Source organism: Musca autumnalis, unplaced genomic scaffold (genome assembly GCF_047663935.1).
Source record: "Musca autumnalis isolate F117 unplaced genomic scaffold, ASM4766393v1 scaffold_5, whole genome shotgun sequence".
In the NCBI taxonomy this organism is placed as follows: Eukaryota; Metazoa; Arthropoda; class Insecta; order Diptera; family Muscidae; genus Musca; species Musca autumnalis.
Genome location: NW_027412088.1, coordinates 87,814,045 through 87,841,032, shown reverse-complemented (window position 1 = coordinate 87,841,032; position 26,988 = coordinate 87,814,045). Strand labels below are relative to the sequence as shown.

The 26,988-nt window shown below is 38.1% G+C and overlaps 1 protein-coding gene across 1 annotated transcript in view; it reads right to left on the bottom strand.

Moving 5' to 3' along the window:
- The window catches only part of LOC141406636 (cilia- and flagella-associated protein 61-like), a 46,115-nt gene extending 22,628 nt beyond the window's left edge, over positions 1-23,487 (bottom strand). The window contains exons 1-11 of the mRNA XM_073992468.1: positions 23,343-23,487; positions 16,071-16,636; positions 15,861-16,005; positions 15,670-15,802; positions 11,077-11,222; positions 10,906-11,019; positions 9,601-9,677; positions 3,024-3,301; positions 2,550-2,965; positions 2,293-2,482; positions 1,913-2,220 (exon numbers count right to left, since the gene is read on the bottom strand). Coding sequence (XP_073848569.1) covers positions 1,913-2,220; positions 2,293-2,482; positions 2,550-2,965; positions 3,024-3,301; positions 9,601-9,677; positions 10,906-11,019; positions 11,077-11,222; positions 15,670-15,802; positions 15,861-16,005; positions 16,071-16,636; positions 23,343-23,344 — 2,375 coding nt within the window. The 5' untranslated portion in view covers positions 23,345-23,487. The remainder of the gene's footprint in view (positions 1-1,912; positions 2,221-2,292; positions 2,483-2,549; positions 2,966-3,023; positions 3,302-9,600; positions 9,678-10,905; positions 11,020-11,076; positions 11,223-15,669; positions 15,803-15,860; positions 16,006-16,070; positions 16,637-23,342) is intronic.
- Between the last annotated feature and the right edge of the window lie 3,501 nt (positions 23,488-26,988).

Genomic DNA, 26,988 nt, shown 5'->3' with positions numbered 1-26,988 from the left:
GAAAAGAATATACAAAAGATTTCAAACTCCGGTACAGATGCTAATGACCTGTAAGTCCAAAAGTATGAGAGGATTCACTGATTTACCAAACCACTATATATGAGGACAGAACTAGCTTAATTTAACAATCCAGAATCTGCATTCCAACATAATATTTCGGAGTAGCAAAACAATAAATAAATAGAAGTGTGAAGCATGGAAAATTCATGGTCATTTCAGGATTAATATCTGACCATAAATGAGTTCCAATGAATTTACCAACGCTCCTTAAGAAATCATAGAAACAAGAACACAAGGAATTAAAAGTTAGAAAGTTTTAGTTGGATCCGAATAAAAATAGCATATAGCTAGGTGTCATTGAAAATACATATATTATATTCGGGCCCCACGTTGGGCGCCATTTATTTTCTGTAGCATATAACTCAATCCAAAAATGGATTCAAAGATGGTCGATGTCAGTGTAGAGAAAGTCATTAATTTCTTCACTGATCAAAACCGAACTTCTTTCCGCGGCAGTGTAAATGATGGTTGTCTGATTCTTCCCCGCACTGTTACTTCACGTCGCTCTCGCCTTTCAAAATGCAGTACAGTTTACGGTAATAGAGGACAGACAATAAATACTTTCGTACATGCCTGTCAATCTTTACCTCACAGAAGTTCAAACAAACTGATCACCAGGCTGGTCTGCCGACTAGAGGAGCGGTAGTGGATGGAGACAAAACAGAATATGCAATCGATTCGTCTCAATTTTGCGTATGTTGCTTTCAAACGCAATTATGACAAAACCTATGGGTCAAAATAACGAGAGGTTAGGAACGCAGTGAGAATAATAATAGCTGCATAAGTTAATTACCTTTAAATGCAAACGAGGAGAAGTATGCAAAAATGAATGATTGAAACAGAACGTTCCCCTTTTATGTGTTGAAAAAAAAACCAAACATTTATGGCTTGCTTACAAACACTTTCGGCGAGTAGGGGAAAAGATCAGGAAAGCAACATCTTAAAAGGAAAATGAACATCTTAAATGGAAAATCCATGCAATGCCGGCGTTTTAATCATTTACTCACGAATTCTGTTAAAAGAAAGATAAATCCGGATGTGACAGAACACTTTTCAACAAACTAAATCTTAATTATACCACGGGAGAAAAATCGTTGACTTTTATTGATATTTAGTTAAAAAGGCTTAAAAGGAGTCGCCTGTTACAAACTGTTTTGATTAAGTAATGTTAACTGCAGAACTGTACGCTCACAAATGGACAGGTTTTTTTAATTTTTAGGATGGATGAAATCAGAAAAAAAGCTTTTAGTTAACTTGAGTTTTCCAAAAACCTTAAAAAAATGGCTAAGGTGAATGAGGGAAAACGTCAACAACTGATAAATAACCCCCCGCTTCGTATCTTACAACTCATAAATAGAGGTCGCTCAAAGTAAAAAGAAAACTGTTACCAAATTAACCAATTTCAAATTTGAATGATATGAACTAGTGAAGGGAAAATAACAAGCGTTGCAAGCGCCTCTACAACGCCGTTCGGACTCGGCAATAAACTGTAGGTCCCATATCATTGAGCTAAAATGAATCGGGGTGCACTCATTGATATGAGAGAAGTCTCCCTTGTCCCTTATGGGATGTTTGTGGTACAATTATTATTATAGTCTGTCCAGGTGACAGCATTCTTGAATGTGGACGTAAAAACCGAAACCAGATAAATAAAAAGATATACGAACGCAGAGTCATGCAGCCAGCTGTTTGAGAGAGAGGAGTACACGCTGACAAGGAGAATGAATAAGCCAGTCAACATCAGGCAAAACGAGAGGGATAGGAAACAGTGATTTATGCGTGTACTTTAAACCTCCCAATTCCAAACCGAGAGGAAATTATGAACATTTTTTTAAATAAATATAATACTTACTGCATTCCATGCCAACTGAAAATCATTAAACGTAAAAAGGCTTTGCAGATATCCGTAAATCCCAAAATCACAATATTCATGGTGTGGCCAAAATAGGCCGAGTGCGAAAGATTATTTTGATATGCCGCAAAGTGGTCATGAAAGAAATCAATGGGATGTATGTGAAGATCATGCATAGAGAATGTTTGAAATGTTGGCTGTGAAGAGTGCGTCTCCGATGTAACATTATTGAACCAAAGTTTTTTAATGCGTCTAGGCTCCAATGGTTCCATGTTCATTAGCAAATCATTCGAAAGGGTATGATAAAGCTGAATATAATAATAACGACAGAAATTATATTACACAGTTGCAGATTTTAATAATGATTTAAATATACCTACCGTTGGACGAAAGTGATAAAAATGCCAGCAGTTCGATTGTCGTGCCAGTTCACGGAATACCACATCCGCTTGAAAATGGAAAAGGGGATGTAATTTCAATATCATCAATTCAGCAACATTTCGTGTGGGATCTTCGCTGAGTTTCGGTACCAAGAAATGCTTTTCCAAATTGGCAATGGCAGAAAAGGGCCTTCAAGTGTAAAGTGGGTTCGCTTCTATTTCTAAATTTCTATTTATATTACGAATTAATCTCTCACCTCAAAATGACAAAACCCACAGTGACATTTTGCTCCTTGCTTTGTGTAGAATCTCCACACTTAATGGTAAAACATTGATATTTACTAAAGGGATCGGAGAAGATATTCTCCACAATGGCCATGACCACACGCAAATCATATTGCAGCTGATCCTCATCATCAGCGATAATGGAAATGTGGGAAGTGTCTGTGGCAGAAATTGTAAAAGTCATTTTCGACGCAATGGTGGCACGACGAGATTGGCGGGTTCTTCTTGGTATCGCCATTATCGTGGGTACTTCATCACTAAGCAACTGTTTAATGTCCACAATATCTTCCGGCTGTACAGGATATAGTGTGATATCACCATAAATGGCACTACGATGTGTTATAAAGAGATGTTCATCGATTTTACAACCAGGTCGGGGGGTGACAGGCTGGGGAATATTGAGGAGTTATCTTTAAAGTTTAGCGACTTAATATCTTCCGACTTACAATAAAATATTTCAACATTTCAAATAGAAGCGGTGTCATAGACTGTGCAACGGAAATTGATAGCAGGCAATAATCTCTTTCGGGAAATGCTGCAAAGCCGGTTAGAAGATAACGAAACAACCTTCGTAGATCATGGGGTTGCATCAGACCAAATAGGTGAATTGCAAATACATTAGTTTGGACATCAAAATCGGAGTTTAGTTGATCATTTGACACATTATATAAAATGTTTTTCCGCTGTTTTCGTAATTTCACATAGTAGTCATAACTTTTTAGTTCTAGGAGTTTAAAATTGCATTAGTTTGCTTTGTTCCATTCATGTTGAAAAATGTTGCTAAAACTTTCAAAATCCAAACATGTAATACGGCGTTAAGTTCGCCTGGCCGAACTTGTTACACCCACCACCACGAGTTGTATTGCAGTAAAATGGAACAATTAGTTTCCTTTCGTTTATGAATAAGTCTTAATACCAAATTTCAGCAATTTCGGTAAAACAATGTGGCTAACCTACAAAATACCGACATTTGGTAGGTACCGTTCTATGGGGGCTATATCACAACGTCGATCTATACCAACAAATTTCTGGCGGAAAGAAGACTAAATACCAAATTTCCGATGTTTCGGTAAGATAAGGTGCCGGTTTTATGAGGGATATAGGGAGACATGGACCGCTACTGATAATTCTTACAACCTTCAAAATACCTAAAATCGGGAGGTACCGTTCTATTGGGGCTATATTAAGGCGTGGATCCATACCGACAAATTTAGAGGGGAAAGTTGAATACCTAAAACAAAGACTAAATATCAAATTTCAGCCATTTCGGTCGAATATTGAGGCCAAAACCTTCAAAATACTGAAAATCGGGAGGTACCGTTCAATGGGGGCTATATGAAGGCGTGGACTTGTACCGACAAATTTCAGGACCTGTACAAGACTAAGTACCAAATTTCCGTCATTTCGGCTAAAACCTTCAAAATACCGTTCTATGGGAGCTCAACCTTCAAAATACCGAAAATCAGGCGATACCGAGGGCTATTTGAAAACGTGGACATATGCTGATAATTCTACAAGATTATACAAAATTTCAGCCAATTCGGTTTGAAAATGACGGTAAAACCTTTAAAATACCAAAAATCGGAAGGGACCTATGATGGCTGTACGAAGACGTGGTCCTATGCCGACAAATACCTGATCGAAAGTTTTGTACACCCAACTAAGAGTAAATACGAAATTGCAGCCATTTCGGTGGGATATTGAGGTCACAACGTTTAAAATACCGAAAATCATGCGGCACCGTTCAAAACGTGGACTTACACTTATAACGCACTTCTGGAATATTGTATACCTTTATCAAAGCCTAAATACCATAATAAAGCTGAAACCTTCAATTACCGAAAATCGGGATGTACCGTTCTGTGGGGGCTATATCAAAAGGTGGACTTATACTGACAAATTTCTGGGGGAAGATTTTGTAGCCTCAAAGAAACTAAATACCAAATTTCAAATATTTCGGTAAGATAATGTGGCAGAAACCTTCAAAATACCGAAAATCGGGAGGTACCACTCTATTATATAATTTTCTGTACCAAGTTATATAGCTCTATCTGAAATATTGCGAGCTGCATCTTGATTCCAACTGAGGGTCGGACAGGCTGACATGGTTACATCTACTTCGAATTTTGCGCTGATCAAGAATATACATACATATATACTGTATAGCAGTGACATACGCAAGGGGGGCATGGGGAATGCATTTTTTTCGTTCCTGCTGTGTAGCATCTCCGACGAAACCCATTGTCGCAGTCAAGGCTTCGGAGTCGAGCCATTTTTGGGCAGACTCCGACTCCGACTCCAGTCCAATTTTTTTCTCGACTCCGACTCCAACTCCGGAGTCGACTCCGAAAATAGATAAAATAAAATTCACAAATTACAGTCATTTCAGTTTGAACTTTCAAGATACATTACATTGGGAGGATACCAAAACATAGTTGTTCGTTTTTTTTCTTTGACAATACAGAATACAAAGTAACAAGCACTTCAGAACATGTAACAAACCCCTTCAAAGCAACTGCAATCGGACGGTATCGTTACAAGGTTTCTCTACCTAAACACCAACATACGAGTGTATTTACAATTTTCCGAATTTGACTTATGTACCCAATGAGACTCGAAATATCAAATTACCATAATTACTGTCCGGTAACACTCTTTGTAATTTTTTGAGTTATGGAAAATTAACGATATTTTAACACCGCATCGTGATAGAAGACCAAAATAGCCTATTTTCCCTTAACATACACTTTCGTGGTTAAGGTTACTTGAAGTTGACATTTTTAGGGTTTCTTTTATGTTTTCACGATTTTGCTTGAAAACGGTAAGTCCTATCGAAATAGGGCTAAAGAAAATATTGTTTCTGCAAAAATTCACTAGAGGATTGACCTTTGCAATTTCGTAAGTTTTACCATTTTTGAGACATAGAAGTTTAGGCCACATTTTTAGGTGTTTATTATTATGTTTTCACCATTTTGCTTGGGAACGGCAAGTCCTATCGAAATGGGACTGGAGAAAATCATATAGCTGTGGAAATTCTCTACAATACTGACTTTTGCAATAATTTCCTAGGTTCTACTATTTATACCCTATACCACAATGTGGAAAAGGGTATTATAAGTTTGTTTTGGAAAAAATTCATGTAACACCGCGAAATATTCGTCGGAGACCCACAATGTGGTATACCATTCTTCATATCTCGACGAGATAAAGCTATTTTGAGATGTGTGTCCGTCCGTCCGTCTGTCCATTATAAATTGTAAACACGCTCCAGGCCGCAATTATGGACCGATCGTCACGAAATTTTGTATGGAGGTCGGGTTCAGATCAGAATAGATCCCTATTCTTATTGGTGATGATCGTGAAATATTTAGCGGGTGAAATGGACCAAAAACATAATATTTATCCAATTTTCTAGCGGCTCTGTAAGTCTCAATAATAGTCCGATCAACGCGTAATTTTAAATAAGGTAAGAGTATATCACAAAGGAGAAGCTTGCAATTTGAGATGGCGATCGGATAATATTTAGAGGGTTAAATGGACCAAAACTTTTGTGTGAAAATTGTGAAAAATTTTAATATACAGCTTATATCTTAATTCCTGGAAGGACATTCCGGACAAGTGAGATATACTTGAAAGTGGAACGCTTGACCTTTCAATTGATGCCAATTATGTTTGTGTGCATGATCAGATAACAGAGTTACAGCCTAATATATCCCGTTATTTGTTTGTAGTGTAATAATAAACATGCTAGAAGTCGCAATTATACATCAATAGTCACGAAATTTTGCACCGGGTAAGAGTATAAGTCGAAAAAGATGCCTACAATTTTGAATGATGATCTGATATTCTTTAGCGGGTGAAATGGACCATTACTTTTGTATGAAAAATATAAAAATTTTATTTTCGGTCGATATTTTAATTCCTTGAGGACATATATATTTCGCAAAGTAGCCTACATATGGAAAAAAACTACTGACATTTCCTCTGATGTAAATAGCAATAAAGTGTTTGCTAGATAACGGGCCTACTGCCTAATATATAATGGGTTCTGTGTAGATATGCTAGATATTGTCTCTCCAAAAGTTTATGTAACACCACGAAATATTCGTCCTAGACCCCTTATTTGGTATGCCAAAATTCATATCTCGACGAGATAAAGCGATTTAGCGATGTGTGTCAGTCCATTAAAAATTGTAAACAAGCTTAAGGCCGCAATTATGGACCGATTGTAACAAATTTTTAAGGAGATTGGGTTCGGGCCATAATAGAAATGGTTAGTTTTTGGTGATGATCGTGAAATGTTGAGGGGATGAAAATGTTCAGGGGATGAAATGGACCAAAAACAAAATTTTAACCAATTTTGTAGCGGCTCTGTAGGTCAAAATAATAACCCGCAAAATTTTAAACAAAGTTTGAGTTTATGATGTAGAAGAAGCGAACAAACCAACGTGAAGATCAGATAATACTTAGCGGGTTAAATGAACTGAAACTTTTGTATGAAATTGGTAAAAATTTCAATAACGTAGCGGTTAAACAACCGAAGTAGTAGTACTACATAAGTGGGTTTCATTACATTTTAGTTTGTGTGAACTAAATTTTCCTTTCCTGCTACAAAAATGTGTTTGTCATGCTAGATAACTTTTTGGTTTTGATCATAAGTATTATACATTACATCTCTGATATTTGATAATTAAATTTTCACAATCATTGAAAAGAGAGTGGAGAGCGATTGTCCAGGGATAGTGGTATAGGGTATCCCATGGTCGGCTCCGTCCGACTATAGACTTTTCTTACTTGTTTTGAGATATATAAGTTTAAGTTGGTAAATTGTAGTCATGACATAGTTTTATAAAGAGGCGATACAGTCAGTCCAGAAAAAATTTTCACTGCTACAACATTTTCTTTACATCATTTCCATAGGACTTGCGGTTTTCAAGCAAAATCGTGAAAATTTAAAAAACCCATATAAGTGTGAAGTTTGACCGCGATTTACTTAAAAAGCCCTCCGGCTATTGCAGTTTCAGAATCCGCGAAAACTTCTCAGGTGTAAGCTCCTTCCATTTAAATTTGGTTAAGGGGCACCGTGGTAAGTCTTTCGTATGATTTCCCTTAAAGTACTACAAGGTCTTTCATAGAAGTCCAACAGGTTCTTTTACAGCAGACATAAATTACTTCTAATAAAAAAACAAGAGAAGACCAGTGAGTCTTCCTTAAAATGACCTGTAAATCTTCTAAAAGATCTTACCCAAGTATATTTGGAGCATGCAAACATTATTTCAATCAAATGACCCAAAAATGCTTCCGATATGCATTTTGTAGTCAAAATAGAAATTAAGAGTTTTTTTAAACTATGATCATTTAAATAAATTAAATTGATTTGACAAATTTTGATAAATGTAAAACAGATTGTTGCCAAGAGTCGGAGCCGAGCTTTTTTTCACGACTCCGACTCCAGCAAAATTTGCTAGACTCCGACTCCAGACTCCGACTCCAACTCCGAAGCCCTGGTCGCAGTACACAGTGCTCTTGAACTAACTTTAAATGAAAGGAGCTTACACCTGGGAAGTTTTTGTGGATTCTGAAACTACAATGTTCATATATGAGAAAAATCAAAAAAAAAATAGCCGTAGCAATTTTTAAAAAAAATCGCGATCAAAGTTCATATTTTTTAGGTTTTCACGATTTTGCTGGAAAAATGAAGAAAGTATTGTAGCAGTGAAAATTCTCTACAAGATTGACCTTTATGTTATTTTTTAGGTTTTACCATTTTTGAGTAACAAGTCATAACGCTCAATTCTCTAGAGATTTCGATAGTACTTGAGGTTACCAATCGTGACATGGATGCTCACGGCAATATCATATCATATTCCTCAAGTAGAAGAACTGCACTAAGTCAACTATGTAGATATATTTAGTCTATCAAATATGTCATGGATTTCAAAGAGAAGTGAACATTTTGCAACTTTTTTGGTGTACGGGAACGCATTTCGAGTAAAAATGTGTTAAATGTGTAAAAACTTTTTAGTTCTGGAACGAAGCTATTGTGATCTCTATGCCGACTGGAAGGTGTGGAATTTCTGAAATGTAGAATCTAAACAGTTTCGGAGATATCACCACGCCCAGCCACGTATGGAGACAAGTCTTCCATGTCATCGCATGGTTGACGGCATCGAAGTCCTTGGACAGGTCAAGAGTCACCTTGACTGTTCATTCACACGACCTGTTCTGGTTCAGACCTCGACTGATACGTGTGGATATGACGTGTAATCATATGCATTTTCCGGAATCCATGCTGACATTGGGCAACTGGGAAACAGCATGGAGAGGAATAGCGCTTCTAAAATCTACTCTTCTGGCTAAAAGTGGAGAATCGGCCTGTACTATTCACCTTTGCTGGCATCCTTGCCTGGGCGTGGACCCAATACTTTGGCTGATTTTGCATTTTGGATGACATCTGCAAAATCGATCATTGTAAGTTGTGGTGGTACTTCCTCGGCTAGGAGGCTCTTATATGGAGTATCGCACTCCTCTTCGCGCTATTCGGGATGCTCCTGGGAAATTTGTTATAATTTCAGGTATTTGACAACCTGGTATGTAGCTGTGATAATGTCGCCGAAAATATTCCCAGCTATCCAGAATCTGAGGAAATTCGCAGCTCTCTGAAGCGGTGATTATTAAATTATCTGAACACTTGCCAATCGGGTTATCCATAGTTCAGAAAATAACGAAGGATGCCACAATGGTGAAGTCTGACAAGCTGTGTCAATATTCTTTTATCCTCGCACGAGCGTTTTCCTTCGCTGTGCAAAACGTGGAGCTATAAACACATAGTACAAAGTGTCAAAGCTCAAGATGAGCATTGAAGTTCCCTACCTTCCAAAAGCGAACTAATATCAGGCATATAAGGCATGACAGTAGTTCGAACGAATTTGTATTCGAATAGTCTTAGTAAAACAGGCCATAAATATTTTGATATAGTGGTAGGGTATACAAATAGAAGAATTTATACGTTCTCATACTCACGTTCTGAAAATTTCACCAATTTATCAAAGAATTCCATTTGGACATTTGCAACGTCAATGCTTTCATACGAAGGTTTGCTAGAATAAAGAAGTTCTATAGATTCTGGAAATCTTCATATCTACACTCTAAATTATTTGTTGAAAATTACAATGAAAATCACTGTTATTTTTGTTGATTTTTTAGGAGGTGCGTAATAATTAACAAATTATAGTGCAATTTATAGAAATGCGTAATTTCAAAGACAAATTATTGAAAAAAAAACAGCAGTTTCAACAGAATGTGCTGAAATTAAACACAAAATGCTTAATTTCAAACATAAGGTGTTGCAAAAACTGTAATTGCAACAGAAAGCGCTTGAAATTAAACACAAACAGTAGCAAATTCATTTTTGCACAACAACAATTTGCATTATTCAAGCAGAAGAACAACAAAACTCAAAAACATGCGTTAGGTGCTCGCATTTTTTTGTTCGAAGCGGACGAAAGATTGTGAAGATATTGTTTTTTAAAATCAGAAGTCAATAAAAAATTTTAACAAAATGCTTAAAAGCTGAAAAAGTTGTGTGTGCATTAAAGTGTAAAATGTTTTTGAGTGTCATAAATAATTTTAATTAAGGCTTAGAAGTCTACAACCAGATTTTATATTTTTACTTTTATTAGTATTTTTAATTAAATAAATGAAATAAGTTGTTTTTATATAAATTAAAATTTTTTAATACATTTTACGTAAAATCTTACAACAACAAATCTATTGAAAATTACGCATCTAGTTGCCTATCATTATCATTTTGAAATTCAACAGAAAAAGTTTAGGGTTTATTCATAGACATATGTACACTTTAAACTATTTCTGTTGAATTTCACAATGAGAATGATAGCAACAAGATGCGACACAAAAATGCGTAATTTTCAACAACTTTGTTGTTGTTTTATTATAATAATATAATACTTAGCTTATTTATAATAATACTTAGCTTATTTCCGTTATGTAATTAAGACTTATAAAAGTAAATTTACGAATTTAATCTGGTTGCAGATTTCTTTTATGATAATTAAAATTATTTATGACAATAACAATTATTTTACACTAGAATGAACATCCTTTTCGGCTTTTAAGAACATTATCACACATTTTTTATTGACGTTTTTAATTGTGATTTATTAAGAAAGCAATACCTTCACAATCTTTTGTCTATTTTGAGCAGAGAACCGTGAGCAACTAACACGTGTTTTTTTTTTGGAGTTTTGTTGTTCTTCTGCTAATACACATTTTTATTGTAATAAATAAGCGAACATAAAAACTTACATTTGCGAAACCATATTCTTAAAATTTTTAGAAATTTCTTCATTGATAGTTTTGAAAATAACATCAATTTCGAGATGAGTGAAAAGTTTGTTTATGGGTTGTCTTCGTATGGAGCTGTAATTAGATTTATAAAAATTATATCGGATAATGGTCGCAGTATTTAAAACTCACTTAACAACTATTTGCTTTTCTTTGAACATATCTTTCTTATTGAATTTTATTAAATTGCCAAATACATCGAGATCATAATTTTCCAATAGCGACAAGGTGTCGACGTGACCATTTAACCAAATAAAACCAGCCGTCATATTGAAAATCTAAGAGAAGGATAGAAAAAAGACATTGAAGAACTTCCATGTGAAACAAGTACAAAAGTATCAGTCGGCATTCCAGCGGCTGCCACCTCAGTTTGCCATGAAAGCCATACAATGATTGAACATATATTCAGCGTTGTAAAAAATAAATTGCATTTGAAAGAGGTAAAGTTAGATGATAGCGAAGCCTCTCCACAGGCGATATGTCTGATATGCCTGAAATGCGAAAAAATTTACCAGCAGCGGAGGCGGGACTAGCAAACAGCGTGATGAGCTTCGTCGAACCTACCCTAGTGACCCCAGAGTTATGGAGTTGACATCGAAAGTTAATAGGTTGGTTGGCGAGCACAAGCGGAACAAGAGACTGAAGCGTTTCAACATTGCAGCCGGAGGGAAAAATGATCTCAATCACGTTTTGCGACGTCACGTTGACTTATTCGGAGAGCAGCTCAAATTATTTTAGTCGACAATTTGTCGAGCCCCCGGGAGTGACAGGGCAAAGAAGAGAGTACTACATCGCATTTTATTTCTTCCAGCCGAGGTGGAATCAATGCACTTTTCATTGCATGATGTTGCTAATGCCATTACATACAAACATACTTATGTTCCCACAACATCCTCGAAGAGACAATGAAAACTCCACTCATCTCAATGAGTACATGCCGATTCATATTGGCTCAATGATATTGGACCTTCTTTTTATCGCCGGGTCCGAAGTTTTTCATGGCTGAAATACTCAGGAAATGTACGCTAGCATTACACTGAGGGGATTTGCCACCGCCGAAAATTTAGATTTTTTCGTCAGGGATTGAACCGCAGATATTCAGAGTGCAAGGTGGCGTGCTTACCACTGCATCCAATGCGTTAAGCGCTGAAGGTATCTCCATGGTAATGTCGAAACAAATGGATGACCCGGGACTTGAGTATACCCACATTGTGCCTAGCCTGTGAATGATTCGGTCAGTCCGATTTCGCTTTTGTCGCCGGTAGCTAAGACTCTCGATCGTTCCGAGGCGCAAACATTGATTCGGACCACTATCTTGTTGCAGCAAAGGTACGTACCCGTCTAAACGTTGCAAATAAAGCACGAACAGACACAACGCGGAAGTTGGACATCGATAGGCTGCAAACACAACAGATAGCCACAGCATATTCCACTCAACTAGCCCAATTGCTTAACGCGAGCACTCCTTGTCCCGATAACATAACAACACAATGGCAAAATATTGCCCACTCCATGCAAACAGCCGCAAAATCCATACTTGGATTCCAGAGACCTCCACAAAGGAATTCATGGTATGACCAGGAGTGTCGTGCTGCTACCGAAGATAAAAATGCGGCATATAGAGCTACTTTACAATCAGTAATCAGAGATATCGGGAGAAAAGGAGAGAAGAGAAACGTCTTTTCCGCAAGAAAAAGAGAGAAATGGAAAAGCGGGAGTGTGAAAAAATCGAGATGCACAGGAGCCAGAATGAAGTCCGAAAATTCTACCAAAGAGTGAAACATCCAGATGGCTTTGGTACAGGCACATCCTCCTGTAGAGACCAGCAAGGTAATCTGGTAACAGATACAGATAGCGTGCTCAGGATATGGAAGAAACATTTCTTCAATCTGCTGGTATCCAATAGTGGCGAAGACGATGATACCGCAGATCCAATCCCAGAAGATGGTATAGAATGTATACCACCCGGCCAAGATAAGGTAAAAACAGCAATCAAACGGCTGAAGAATAATAAAGCAGCAGGAGCCGATGGCTTACCAGCCGAGCTGTTTAAAACCGGAGGCGACGCGCTGATAAGGTGTATGCATCAGCTAGTTAGCACCATCTGGCAGGAAGAACGCGTACCCGACGATTGGAACCTGAGCATCCTATGTCCCGTCCACAAGAAAGGAGATAAGACTGTATGCTCCAACTATAGGGGCATAAGTCTACTCCCTATTGCCTATAAGATAGTGTCAGGGATACTGTGCGAACGAATAAAGTCTATGGTCAACGGGATAATTGGACCATACCAATGTGGCTTTAGACCTGGCAAGTCCACCATTGACCAGATATTTACCCTGCGGCAAATCCTAGAGAAGACCCAAGAGATGCAGATCGACACATTTCACCTTTTTGTCGATTATAAAGCAGCATTCGACAGTCCCCTCCGATCAAAGGTATTCCATGCAATGTCTGAATTTGGTATTCCCGCAAAGCTCATCCGGCTTTGTAAGATGACTCTAACTGATACTAGGTCCTCAGTTAAAATTGGAAAGAACCTCTCCGAAGAATTTTGTACCAAAAGAGGTTTCAGACAAGGAGACAGCCTTTCGTGTGACCTATTCAACATTTTGCTGGAAAAGGTAATACGAGATGCAAATGTCAAAAGAAATGGCACAATTTACACCAATAGCCACATGTTACTTGCCTATGCTGATGACATAGACATCATGGGACGATTAGTAAAGGAAGTAACTGATACCTTTAGGAAGGTCGAAGCAGAATCTGCGAAAGTGGGTCTGGCGGTAAACGGCGAAAAGACCAAATTGATGGTGTCGACGCGCAAAGCGTCCATAGAGCTCGGACCAACCGTAGAAGTTGGTACCTATAATTTTGAGGTAGTTAAAGACTTCGTCTACCTCGGCACTGCCATAAACACAACAAACAACATCAGTTGTGAAATAAGAAGAAGAATTGTATTGGCCAACAGATGCTACTATGGATTAAGTAAGCAATTTAAAAACAAAGCCACATCTCGTCAAACAAAAATAACATTTTACAAAACGCTGATACTACCCGTGCTAATGTATGGCTCCGAAGCATGGGTACTTGCGCAAGCAGATAAGGCAGTGCTTGGTGTGTTTGAGAGGAAAATTCTTCGAAAGATCTACGGGCCGATTTGCGTTAACGGTGAATATCGACGTCGTATGAACCACGAGCTATATAAGCTATACAAAGACATGCATATAGTTAAACGTATCGAGATGCAACGATTGCGTTGGCTAGGCCATATCATGAGAATGAGCGATGATGAACCCGCTAAAAAGGCGTATGAATACATGCCACATGGCGGTGCACGCAGAATCGGCAGGCCTAAGCTTCGATGGAGCACACAAGTGGATGAAGAAATGGAAAGGCGCGGTATTCCAAAAAGTGAAGCGAAAAACAGAGAGGAATGGAGATCTTTTCTTAGTTCGGTCTATGGAACAAACGTTCTGTAATGGGCCAACTAAGTAAGTAAGTAAGCTAAGACTCTTGAGGTCTTAATCTTTCCCAGCATCGGAAATAGCGGCCACTTTGTTCACCACATGAGCCCAGAGTTGAATTTTCTGGCAAAATAATATGCAAATATCCGCCACACAGCCACTCTGTTCACCACATGCACACATGCTGTGGATATGAATACAGAATTGAATGTCATGGTTGGCCCATTACCAGGGGTAACATTCGACAGCATGTTCACGTCGTCCGCGTATTCCATAGCTATCTGCTATAATTTCTGATGTATAAACAAAGTCTTCAAATCCCTAGGCGGCAGCTCTTGGGGTGAAGGCAAAGAAACCACATATAACGTGAAAGGTCGGTAGAAGGCCTTCTATGCCGTCAACTATGCCAAACTGTTAGAGGACATAGAAACAACTTTCCTCCAGCCGTGTTTGAAACGTTGGCTGCCAAATGAACTGAAACATTGAAATGAGGCTCTCCCTGAACAATTTGACCGATGATTTTCCGATTCTTACCGCTAACTAACCCAAGATATTGTATATAGCGTTCGATAGCATGTTTAAGATCATATGTTAAACTAGTTCCTAAAGTCGCTGGCCGACATCACTTGGGTTGCTGAAAAAGAAACCTTGTTGGGCTCTTATAAAGCAATCGGCTGGTCTGTGATAAGCTATGCGGCACCAGTGTGGTATGCTAATGTTAGCGCTACACAGTGATTAAAATCTGCAGTAATGCTCCCTGAGGACTACAACAGGGTGCCACCTCATGACCAGTGGACCATCTTCATGAGGACAGATTTTAACCTGTATCTGCTTGCGTGTTATCGCCGTGAGTATCCTTGCCACAAGCCGTGAGTATCCTTTTCCTACGCAGGCACGTCAGGAGAGATCTTCATTATACCTCTAGATCAACGAGCCTACCAGACAGGGCATGAATATCATTCACATTGATGCAGTTGCGTTTGCAGTTCAAATGTATAGTGGATTGCAGTACTCGGAGATCACACCCATCCATCAGAAGCAGAAGAACGTCAGCAGCCATCAAAGACGAAGGGTTTTAGACTAGTTAAGATCCTAAATTCGTGTTGGGCCCGAATTGACAGGTGCATCTGTTTAACTGCCCAGCTATGTCCACTCACCTCTCTCACGGTTCTTTATTGACACAGCAGTCGATGTCGAGGAGGAAGAACCAGATATCTGAAAAAGACATACGACGAACATGTAAGTCCTCACCACATACCTCTGTTATCACTAGAACGCTATTGGAAGTCTCCGATAAAAGCTCCTCGGCTATATAATATTCGCCCAATTGATGTTTGACATCTGGTCGATCACGATCTACCAATTCCACAATGTCATCATTGTCTTCGGGCCTACAAAGAAAAACGGCCATTAACAATAATTTTCAAAATGTCATTAGAACGCCCCTACAAGGCACGGCGATAGCGCATTTTTGGTATGACTTCGTCACGACGTATCACATAAATTTGTTGGGTATTTGGACAGGATATTGCACTAAAACTTTTTGGATAATAAATACTTGAAAATTGCTCCAGACAATAGTAATTGGGATAATCTGAAAAAATAACCAATGAACGAATGTTAGCTTCATTTGTTTTTTTGAAAAATTGAAGAACCAACCCTTTTCATATTTAAACCCATATTCCGGACATTGCACCGCTATAATATAACGTATTTTATTTTCCCGCTGAAATATTTCACACAACACCATTTGTACCAGCTGAGGATTGTAATCCTTGTGATAAATAAAGTTATTAAAGAAAAAAGTATTTCCCTGGCTGAGAGGTAATTGTGGACAATAATGATGACGCAGCCAAGTCTCCCAACAATCTTCAGGCAATGCTGGTATATACGGTGAATTGTTTACTTCGGCATAACCAATAATAATGCGTTGTTGTTCCTTGTTAATAACTTCCACGAGAAAACGATGAGTAACATAGTTCTGAAAGAATGCCTGTGCTGAACGTATTTTACGTTTCGATGCCCCGAAATAACGAACTTTTCCAGCGCTCAGCAATTTAGTAATCTTCTCAAAATCTTCGACTGTAGCTTCAGTTATATAAAATGACTGTTCCATTTTACATATTTTTTGTTGAATTACAAACTGTGTCAAAGTTTTGTCAGAGAGAAAAATAGAGCCTAGAGTTACCAAATTGGGTGATGACTCTATTGCTCTGTTCCAGAACCTGGAAAAAAATATTAGTTTCTATTTTTTACTACGATAACATTTTTTCCTTTATGTTATCGGAAAGTCCATATTTACATTAGGCAATTTTCCTTGTGGCAATTGCCAGTTTGTAGGTGAGAGCGGGTGTTGAGAGGCAAAGGGTCGCCAAATGCCTCACCCCTCTCTCCATCAAATTGAAAATTGCCACAAGGAAAATTGCCTAATGTAAATATGGACTAAGGAAGAATTGGGGCTCAATTCTTGTTCTATGAAAATTTTAAATGAAAACATTTATTACTAGGCGTTTATACCAGACAGTTTGTCTTCAAACACAACTCTGATTTACTAACACATACATATATACATTTGTCGGCTGTCTTCCAGCTGTCCATCATTTGTTCATAGACAGTCGGGTTAACAAATTTTTGTAAAAATAAGTGAGATAGTAATTGAAATATGTTGAAAACAAAAGAACATGAAGAAAAACAAAATATGTGAACGGAATAAAAAGAAATCGATGATTTTCATTCATAATTTTACAATTCTTTTTCAGTTGTCTGGACGTCTACGTCACAGCGGCAAGTTTTGGGTTTTTGACTATCAATACATGAACTCAACTGTCCTGTCATGTGTAAACCCAGGGTTAAGGAAATAAATAAAAAATTCTATAAAGAAAATATTTTTTCGGAAGATTGGCGGCGTTGTTTTATTATAAAAGCTGTTCCAATTTTCGTTTGGGTTGTGTGAGGTTGCCAAAGAAAAACTTCTCATTGACGTTTTTTCTTTGTTCGCCTTTTTACTTCGAGCTGACGATTGATGGGTATAACCATGGTATAAGTAAAGAGGTAGATTTAAATGAAAAAATCTATAGAATCCTAGTTTTTCCTGAATTCATAAAACTTCAAAATTAGTAAACAAAAGGCAACAAGTGGGTTTGTTTACAAAATACCAATTTTGAACATTTTATTAAAAACGCGAAAAATGTATGAAAGGCCAAGATTTCTACACATAATCGAGTTGTGGATATGATAAAATGTTTGTTTCAATAATAAGCTGAAGGATTTCTTCCATACAAATGCTCTAAAAACAATTCTGAAAATCATTGAATTCGATTGTTTTTAAAATTGTTGGCATATTATTCAAACATCACACACACATACAAAGATTGTGTATATTGTTTTGATGTTTTAGGAACAGTCGAAAGAAAAAATTTAAATTGATAGGAAGCTTTAGCTAACCTTTATTATTAAACCATGGGTATAACAAGTTTTTTGTTGAAGAAGTTAAATAACTTCGGTGGAGAATGTCCACAAACAAGAAACATGGGAACTGGTGAGATCCTGTGGCGAGGATCGAAATAGTGTTCCCTGCCTTACCCCTTGGCGAACAATGCCAAATTTTCTCCACTAATAAATTAGTTGTTTTAAATGCTCTGTTCCAGAACCTGCAAGAGGCTACTATTTTGTACTACGATAACATTTTTTCCTTTATGTTATCGAAAAAAATATTAAAAATTAGTAGATTCTTGCAGTACTGGAACAGACCAAATATATAAACACAACAACAATGGGATTAAGCCAGACTATTTTGAAAAAAAAAATAATTTTCATTTAAAATTTTCATAGAATCAGAATCCAGCTTCAGGATTGAAAAAAACAATTAAAATTAAACCCTACACGTATGCCCGCTTCTTGTCAGAATTGTTATAATGATATATGCAATTTGTGTCATGTTTACTGACACACCGACTGTCAACCTCACTGCCTAGAAAATGTCCCTGTCAGTAACCAATGCAAGTGCTTTGTAAATAATTTCAATTCTCTTCTGAACGTTTACACATGCAGGTTTCAGTTCGAAAAAAATTAAGTTTCGACTATAATATGCATACACAACTGTCTGAAAGTTACTTGCATTTGTAATTATCGGGTTACCCCCCGATTACATTTGCAAGTTACTTGCAGATAGTTGTGTATCCATATTATAGTCGAAACTTCAGTTTTTTCGAACTGACACTGGCATGTGCAAACGTTCGGAAAAAATTAAGTTACTTTCAAAGCATTTGCATTGGTTACTGACAGGGACATTTTCTCGGCAGTGAGGTTGATAGTTGGTGTGGTAGTTAATATGTTGAGTACATTGGTATTTTTCGAACTGCCACTTGCATGTGTAAACGGAAGTAAAGAAGAAAAGGAGAATATCCAGGCCGAGCCAATTTCGAACTAGGTTGTCCTTTAAGGCCTACGTACATAAGCTGCCTTGCCTGGTTGCCTTACTTGCTTCTGATAAAAGAATAAAAAGAAAAGGGCAACCCAGTTCGAAATTTGCTCGGCCTCCTTTATTCTTTTATTTTTATTATGTCAAAAATGAAGCAGGAAAGCAAGGCAGCCAGGCAAAGCAGCTTATGTACCCAGGCCTTTATTTCTTTACCTTCGTTTACACATGCAAGTGGCAGTTCGAAAAATACCAATCAACTCAACATATTAAATGCCACACCACCTATCAACCTCACTGCCGAGAAAATGTCCTTTTTATACCCTCCACCATAGAATGGGGGTATATATTAAGTTTGTCACTACGTTTGTAACTACTCGAAATAATCATTGTAGACCCCACAAAGTATATATATTCTTGATCAGCGTGCAATTCTACATCGATATAGACTTGTCCGTCCGTCTGTTGAAATCACTCTAGCGTCCGAACGGATTGACGTAGGTTGATAAAATTTTGGGAAAATGTATTATATGTTCGTAGGACTTCTGGTATTGAATGCGGGCTATGTAGGTCCACGCTTTCGTATAGCCCCCATACAAAATGACGCGTGACGCGTCGTCGTTTTAAGGAATTTTTAGGTCCACGTTTTGGTATAGCCCCCATATAAGGCCCCATATAAAGTACGCGTAATTTTAATATATTTTGAATGTAATAGACCCATTTGACCACAGAATTGGTTGTAATTTGGTATTTTGTGTCTCCAGAGGCCAGAAAACATTCGTACCAAAGTTGGGTTATATAGGTCCACGTTTTGGTATAGCCCCCACATAAGGCCCCTTACAAAGTACGCGTCATTTTAATATATTTTGAAAGTATTAGACCCATTTGACCAAAGAATTGGTTGTAACTTCGTATTTTGTGTTTCCAGAGGCTAAGAAACATTTCTACCATAAAATGTTTATATAAGTCCACGTGTTGATATAGCCCCCATAATACGATATCTCCCGATTTTCGATATTTTGAAAGTTTTGGCCTCATTATCACACCGAGATGGCTGAAATTTGGTATTTAGTCTTCTTTAGGCGTATAAAATTTGTAGGTATAGGTCCACGCCATCATATAGCCCCCATAGAACGGTACCTTCCGCATTTCGGTATTTTGAAGGTTGTGGCCACATTAATCCACCGAAATGGCTGAAATTTATGGTGGAGGGTATTAAAAGGTCGGCCCGATCGAACTTAACGCTTTTCTTACTTGTTTATATTTATTACGTCAGAAATGAAGCAGATAAGGCCTGCGTACATAAGCTGCTCTGACTGATTGCCTTGCTTTCCTGCTTCATTTTTGACATAATAAAAATAAAAGAATAAAGAAGGCCGAGGAAATTTCGAACTGGGTTGCCCTTTTCTTTTTTATTCTTTTATTAGAAGTAACCCAATGATTACACATGCAAGTAACTTACAGACAGTTGTGTATACATATTATAGTCGAAACTTCAATTTTTTCGAACTGACACTTGCATGTGTAGACGTTCGGAAAAAAAATTGAAGTTACTTTCAAAGCACTTACATTGATTACTGACAAGAAAATTTTGTCGGCAGTGAGATCGTTAGTTGGTGTGGCAATGAATATGTGTGAGTGTATTTGTGTTTTTCGAACTGCCACTTGCATGTGTAAACGGGGGGTGAGCAAGGTAAGCAGGCGAGGCAGCTTACACAGAAAAAAAATATTTCAAGAATTTGTACATATTTTCGTTCGTGATGTAGTATTTTCATACTGTACAGGTACCTCACATAAGATACATGTGCACTTTCTTATATCCACCCGAAAGCCACTAGTTTTTTCAAAAGTATGTAAGATTTTCATGAGATGCAAAATCACTTTCTTAATTTTCCCTATATTCTCTCATATTTTCTCTCTTGTTTGGTAAATGCTCTCTACTTTGTTCTCGTTTTCTTTTGTATGGTCTCATCGTCCCACCATCCAAAAACCACGACACAACCCCCACCATCGTCTCACCACCACATTGAGACTTTATCAACAAACCACGCACAAACACAACAACTACCACTGCCACCACACACCCGACAACTCCCAGCTAACAAATTTTTCCGAGGGCTCTGATATCAGATTTTTTCTGAGATTTTCTAATTTTTTTTTCGAAATGTGGCCGATTTCTCTAATATTTTCCTAGAAATTGGACCGATTTTCTATAAGTTTATTTTAAGAATCTCTGCACATATTCTAAAGAATCTTAAGAATCGTCATTCCGAATTCGTACCGATTTCTAATGGATTTTCTAAGAAAATTTTTTTCGGTTGATGTCGAAGAACAAAATGACTGGTTATAAAATTCGCATATACAGTTTTACAATTTTTTTAATATAAATGTTAATAATAAAATGATAACAACAGGCAAAATCATTAGAAAGTTTGAAATTATAATCTTCCATAAATAGTGGTAGCTACCACTGCCACCACACACCCAACAACTACCACTGCCGCAACAATTTTTGTTAGTTACCCAGCTAACATTTTTGAATTTTTGAACAAATATCCGATTCTGATGCCGAATTCGTATCGAATTCGGTACGAAAGTTGTATGGACGTGGTCACCGAATTCGGAAAGAATTTTCTAAGGAAATTCTTAAAAAATATTAGAGTTTCGCAACGAATTCGGTCCGAATTCGGAAGTAAATTCTTGGAAAATTCTGGAAAATTCGATGAAAAATTTAGATTTTCTTAAGAAAATCCGTCCGAATTCGGAAGGAAATTCGGGAAAAATTCGGAGAAAAGTTCAGCTTTTCTGAAAAATCGGAAACAATTCTGACGCTGAAGCCTTTGATATTGACACAACACGTGTCGTACTGTACTGAACAAACCCCACTCAGAGACAATTTTTTTTAATGTACTATTTATGGAAGATTATAATTTCAAACTTTCTAATGATTTTGCCTGTTGTTATCATTTTATTATTAACAGTAGAACAATGTGCAGAAGTATGTTGGAGCTATCAACACTAGCTTGAATAATTATATGTTGCATTTATATTAAAAAAAATTGTAAAATTGTATATGCGAATTTTATGACCAGTCATTTTGTTCTTCGACATTAACCGAAAAAAAAATTCCTTAGAAAATCCATTAGAAATCGGAACGAATTCGGAATGACGATTCTTAAGATTCTTTAGAAAATGTGCAGAGATTCTTAAAATAAACTTATAGAAAATCGGTCCAATTTCTAGGAAAATATTAGAGAAATCGGCAACATTTCTAAAAAAAAATCAGAAAATCTCAGAAAAAATCTGATATCAGAGCCCTCGGAAAAAATTGTTAGCTGGGTAACTAACAAACCAAAAAACTACATTGCAATCAATCTCTCAGAAGAAACCAGTATTTTTTTGCTTTATGAGGCGTTCTTGAAATGCAGAAATTTTAACTTTGGCAAGACTTTATGAACTCTATTCCTATAATACAGTAAATTTTTTTTCTGTGTATGTACCCAGGCCTTTACATTTGCATACCTCGCTGGCGCCGCATAGCGTACCACAGATCGTCCTATTGCTTTGTAAGAGGTACACAAGTTTTCTTTGACAGCACCGCAAGTATTGCCGGCCAACGACTTGAGGACCTTAAGGCCTGCGTACATAAGCTGCCTTGCCTGCTTACCTTGCTTACTTCTGATAAAAGAATAAAAAAGAAAAGGGCAACCCAGTTCGAAATTTCCTCGGCCTTCTTTATTCTTTTATTTTTATTATGTCAGAAATGAAGCAGGAAAGCAAGGTAAACAGGCGAGGTAGCTTATGTACGCAGGCCTTTAATTCCTCGACACATAAGAAGCATGGCATTCTTGCTGAAGTCATATCTGATAAAAGACTAAAGACCAAGTTCGACCTAGTAAAAAGATTTCAGAATCACATTTGAATTTGGTCGAACTTGGTCTTTAGTCATTTACCAGATATGACTTAAGCAAGAATGCCATGCTTCTTATGTGTCGAGGCCTTTATTCCTACTTACGACTTAAACATGCTATCAAACGTTACACCCAATATTTTGGGGTAGTTAGTGGTCGGAATCAGCGGCTGGATTCTTGTTTTTTTGAAAATTTGAAATGAAAAATATTTCCTTTACAATTTTTTTCATTTGACAGTTTTCTCCTTTATAAAAGTTTTCATTTCACATTTTCATAGAAACAAAATTGAGCCCCAGTACACCATCAACCAATATGTTGGCAGTGGATTTAGTGGCGGATATTTGCATATTCCTCAGGTGGAAGAACTGCTCTAGGTAGATGTCATCGACGATAGTATCCGACGCCAAGATCGTTCAATCATCCACATATATTACAATCTCTAAGGTGGAGGTTAAACAGGTCCGGAGGCCCAATGTTTCAAACACGGTTGGATAGTCGTCTTCTCTTGAACAGCTTGACATGGTTGAAGGCATCGAAGGCCTTCGATAGGTCAAGAGCCACCATGACTGTTCGGTCGCTGTTCCGGTTCAGTCCTCTACTTACATGCTGTTGTAGTACGAGGCATTTTCCGAAATCCATGTTGATATTGGCCAACTGGAAAATAGCTTCTCATCGTGGGGAGGAGTAGTGCCACTGGGATCTTTGCTACTGGTGACAGGAGTGAAATCGGCCAGTACGATTCTTCTCAGCTGGTATCCTTGCCAGGCTTCAGTTGCGAACCACACTGCCTACTTTCCAGGCATCTGGTACAGAATGGGTGGCTAACGATAGGAGGACAATTGTTAAATGCTCAACTTCGGGTTCATCCAGTTGCTAAGGCATTACCATCGATATTTTATGTGGGCTCACCGCTTTGTATGACTTCACGTTTAGGATGGAATCTGCAACATCGCCCATCGTAAATTGTGGTGGTATCTCCTCGGCTGGGAGGGCTCTTTTTATACGGCGTAGCACACTCCTCTTCGTCCTATCACTCTAGGGGTGCTCTATGAACTGCCGGCCCTTAAAAGTAACAACCGTTCTGTCATCCTTCTTCACGGTTTCGAGAATAATTTAACCGTTGCCTCAATGTTGCATTACTTCAGGTGGTCTAGCCACCTTCGCCTTCGTTGAGTGAGTCCCGTAGTCATTGACTAAATCATACGACATTTGAGTTACTGACCTACATTTTAGTTAAGTTTTATTTATTTATTGAAAATATTTTGTAAATGCATTTTGCTAACTTCCATTTCCGTCGTTTCATTTTTGGACAGAAAAAAAAACTTTTTGAATTAGTTTTCACCGGAAATGTATTGCTTATTCGCAACAGTTGATGCATTATTTCATTAAGAAAAATTAATATTGGATGTGTTTTTTTTGCACTTCTATGCTGACGCAAACTTAAATAACAGATGCGCTGATAAATCCTCCATAATTATTAACATTGTCGTTCTGTTTGTTACACGTCGAAATATTCGTCGGAGATCCTAGAATGTATATATATTCATGGTCAGAATAAAATTCTAAGCGGATACAACCATCTGTCCTTCGATATTTGTCGGTATAGATTCACGTTTTGATAAAGCCTCGTAGAAGGGTACCTCCCGATTTTCGATATTTTATTAGTTTTAGCCTCATTATCACACCGAAATGGCTAAAATTTGGTATTTAGTCTTCTTTGGGGCTACACAACTTTTCCCAAGAAACTTTTCAGTACATGCCCACGTTTTGATAAAGCCCCCGTGGAACTGTACCTCCCGATTTTCGCCATTTTATTAGTTTTAGCCTCATTATCACATCGAAATGGCTGAAAATGGTATTTAATCTTCAGTGGGGCTACAAAACTTTTTCCCAGAAATTTGTAAGTTCAGGTCCTCATGATCACACCGAAATGGCTGAAATTTGGTCCTTGTCGAGGCTAACTTTTCCCAAGAAATTTGTCAGTACAGGCCTACGTTTTTATATAGTCCCATAGAAGAAAGAAGCCCTTATCTCCTTTCTTGTAGACGGGGCATAGGACGTTTACATGGGGTACACGTTCCTCATACCAGATGGTGGTAACTAGCTAATGCATACACCATGCCAGAGTGTCGCCTCGTCTTAAACAGCTCGGCTGTAAACCTGCGGTTCGTTGAGGTCTTGCTACATAATCGGCTGGTTTTCTTGTCATTTCTAGTTAAAGACTAAAAGTAAATGGGTATCATAACATTGGAAAATTTTTCTTTACATAACCTGGGTGCCACCGTGGTGCAATGGTATGCACGCCCGCCTTGCACGCAGAAGGTCGGGGGTTCGATTCCCCGGCCAAGCAACATCAAACATTTTTCAACGGTGGCAAAATACCCCTCAGTAATGTTGGCGACATTTCCTGAGTATTTCAGCCTTGAAAAACTTCTCCATAAGTGGTGTCTTAAGACACGCCGTTCGGACTCGGCGATAAACAGTAGGTCCCATATCATTGAGCTAAATATGAATCGGTGTGCACTCATTGATATGAGAGAAGTCTCCCTTGTCCCGTATGGGATGTTGTGGAACAATGTTTTATTTGCTGCGTTTAATCAGGTACATATCTTTGCTGCAATAAGGTAGTTGTTGTGGTAGTAACACAAATATTTTCGTTCTTATACGAACTGGACTGATTGCGTCCATAAAGAATGAGGAGACAGGAGAGTGGGTTTGGATAACTAAACAAAAGCAGTGTGGCATGTGGTCCTAATCCGAATACAAGGCATGTGTTGGTTATAGTGACATTAATTGGGATCTCTTTCACTACATCACGAAGATCTCTCTTGACGTGAATGGGTGGGTCAAGCCTGTCCTCTAGATCGTAGAAGATATATATGTCCATGCAGGTACTGCATCGACAGCATCTTGTTGTGCTGACGTACTTGTAAAATCTTCGTCTCCTCATCATGAGGAGGCACCCTGTTGCAGCCATCATATGGACATTCTGGCAGGTCTGAATATTCTTCCACTAGGTTGCATTGCATTGCAACAGATCAGCCTATGGCTTTTCAAAATGCCAACAAGCTTTCTTTGTCACCACCCCAAATGCTGGCGGCCACCGACTTGAGAAACTTGTTTCTACTTATGATTCTGTCGCAAAAAGCTGTGGCTTGCGTAGACAACTAACGAACGTTAACCCAATATCTTGGTGAAGTAAGTGGTCGGATTTCAGGACATCATCAACCAATATGTTCCCGGGGGCCTCATTTATACCATTCAGGTGGTGAACAGTGTGGCACTGGATATAGAGGCGGATATTTTCATATTCCTCAGATGGAAGAACCGCACTAAGTCAGATATATAGATATTTAACCAATCACATATGTCATCGACGATGGGACCCGACGCCAAGATCGTACAGGCATCGCGTTTCGATAGACGTCTGCAACATCGCACATTGTACGTCCTTTTCGACCTATCACTCTCGGAGTGCTCTATTACCTGCCGGTTAAAATAACACACGCATTTCTTCTGTTGAAATTAATAGCCGTTTTATAATTCTTCTTTCCCGGATTCGAGAGTGATTTAACCGTTGCCCATAAGTTACTTAATTCTGTACCAATGTTGAACAACTTCAGGTGGTCTATCCACATTATTCGCCTATGATCGCCTGTTGACTTCAAGAATAAGTTCCCAAACTCTTGGGTCTTCAGAGTTCGTACGGCTAAGCTCATCAGGGTCATATGCTAGTCCCATAGCCTCTGCTGAGAAATTTGATCTGATTTCTGGTATTCGACCAGGAGGTATGTAGCGATCGGGTGCAGCGGTGATGTCACGGAAAATTCTCTCAGATAACCCAGGATATGATATCTGAAGCTGCGATTTGTAAACTCTCTGAACCCTTGCCCATCAGCTTTTCCATGGTTTAGAAAAGTCAGAGTTTATGAAGTCGGATGGTCTGTTAGCAGAGACGATAATAGTGAGGTAGTCAATAGAAATGATGTGATGCCAGGACATGTCATTTATCAAACAGGGTGCCGCAATGGTGATGTAAGCCGAACTGTGGCAACTCCTCTTATCATCGTAGGAGCGTATTTGAATGTCGTTAGCGGGCATCATTGGGCGTAAGGTTTTTTTGGGCCTTTGTTCATGTCCTTGAAGGTGGCTTTTCCCGAGGAGGTGGCTACCTTCTCATTACTGGCTTATTCTAATTGGCTTTCTGTTTAAGGCCAGCTGCATAGTAGGTCGATGGGTTGAATGCCTG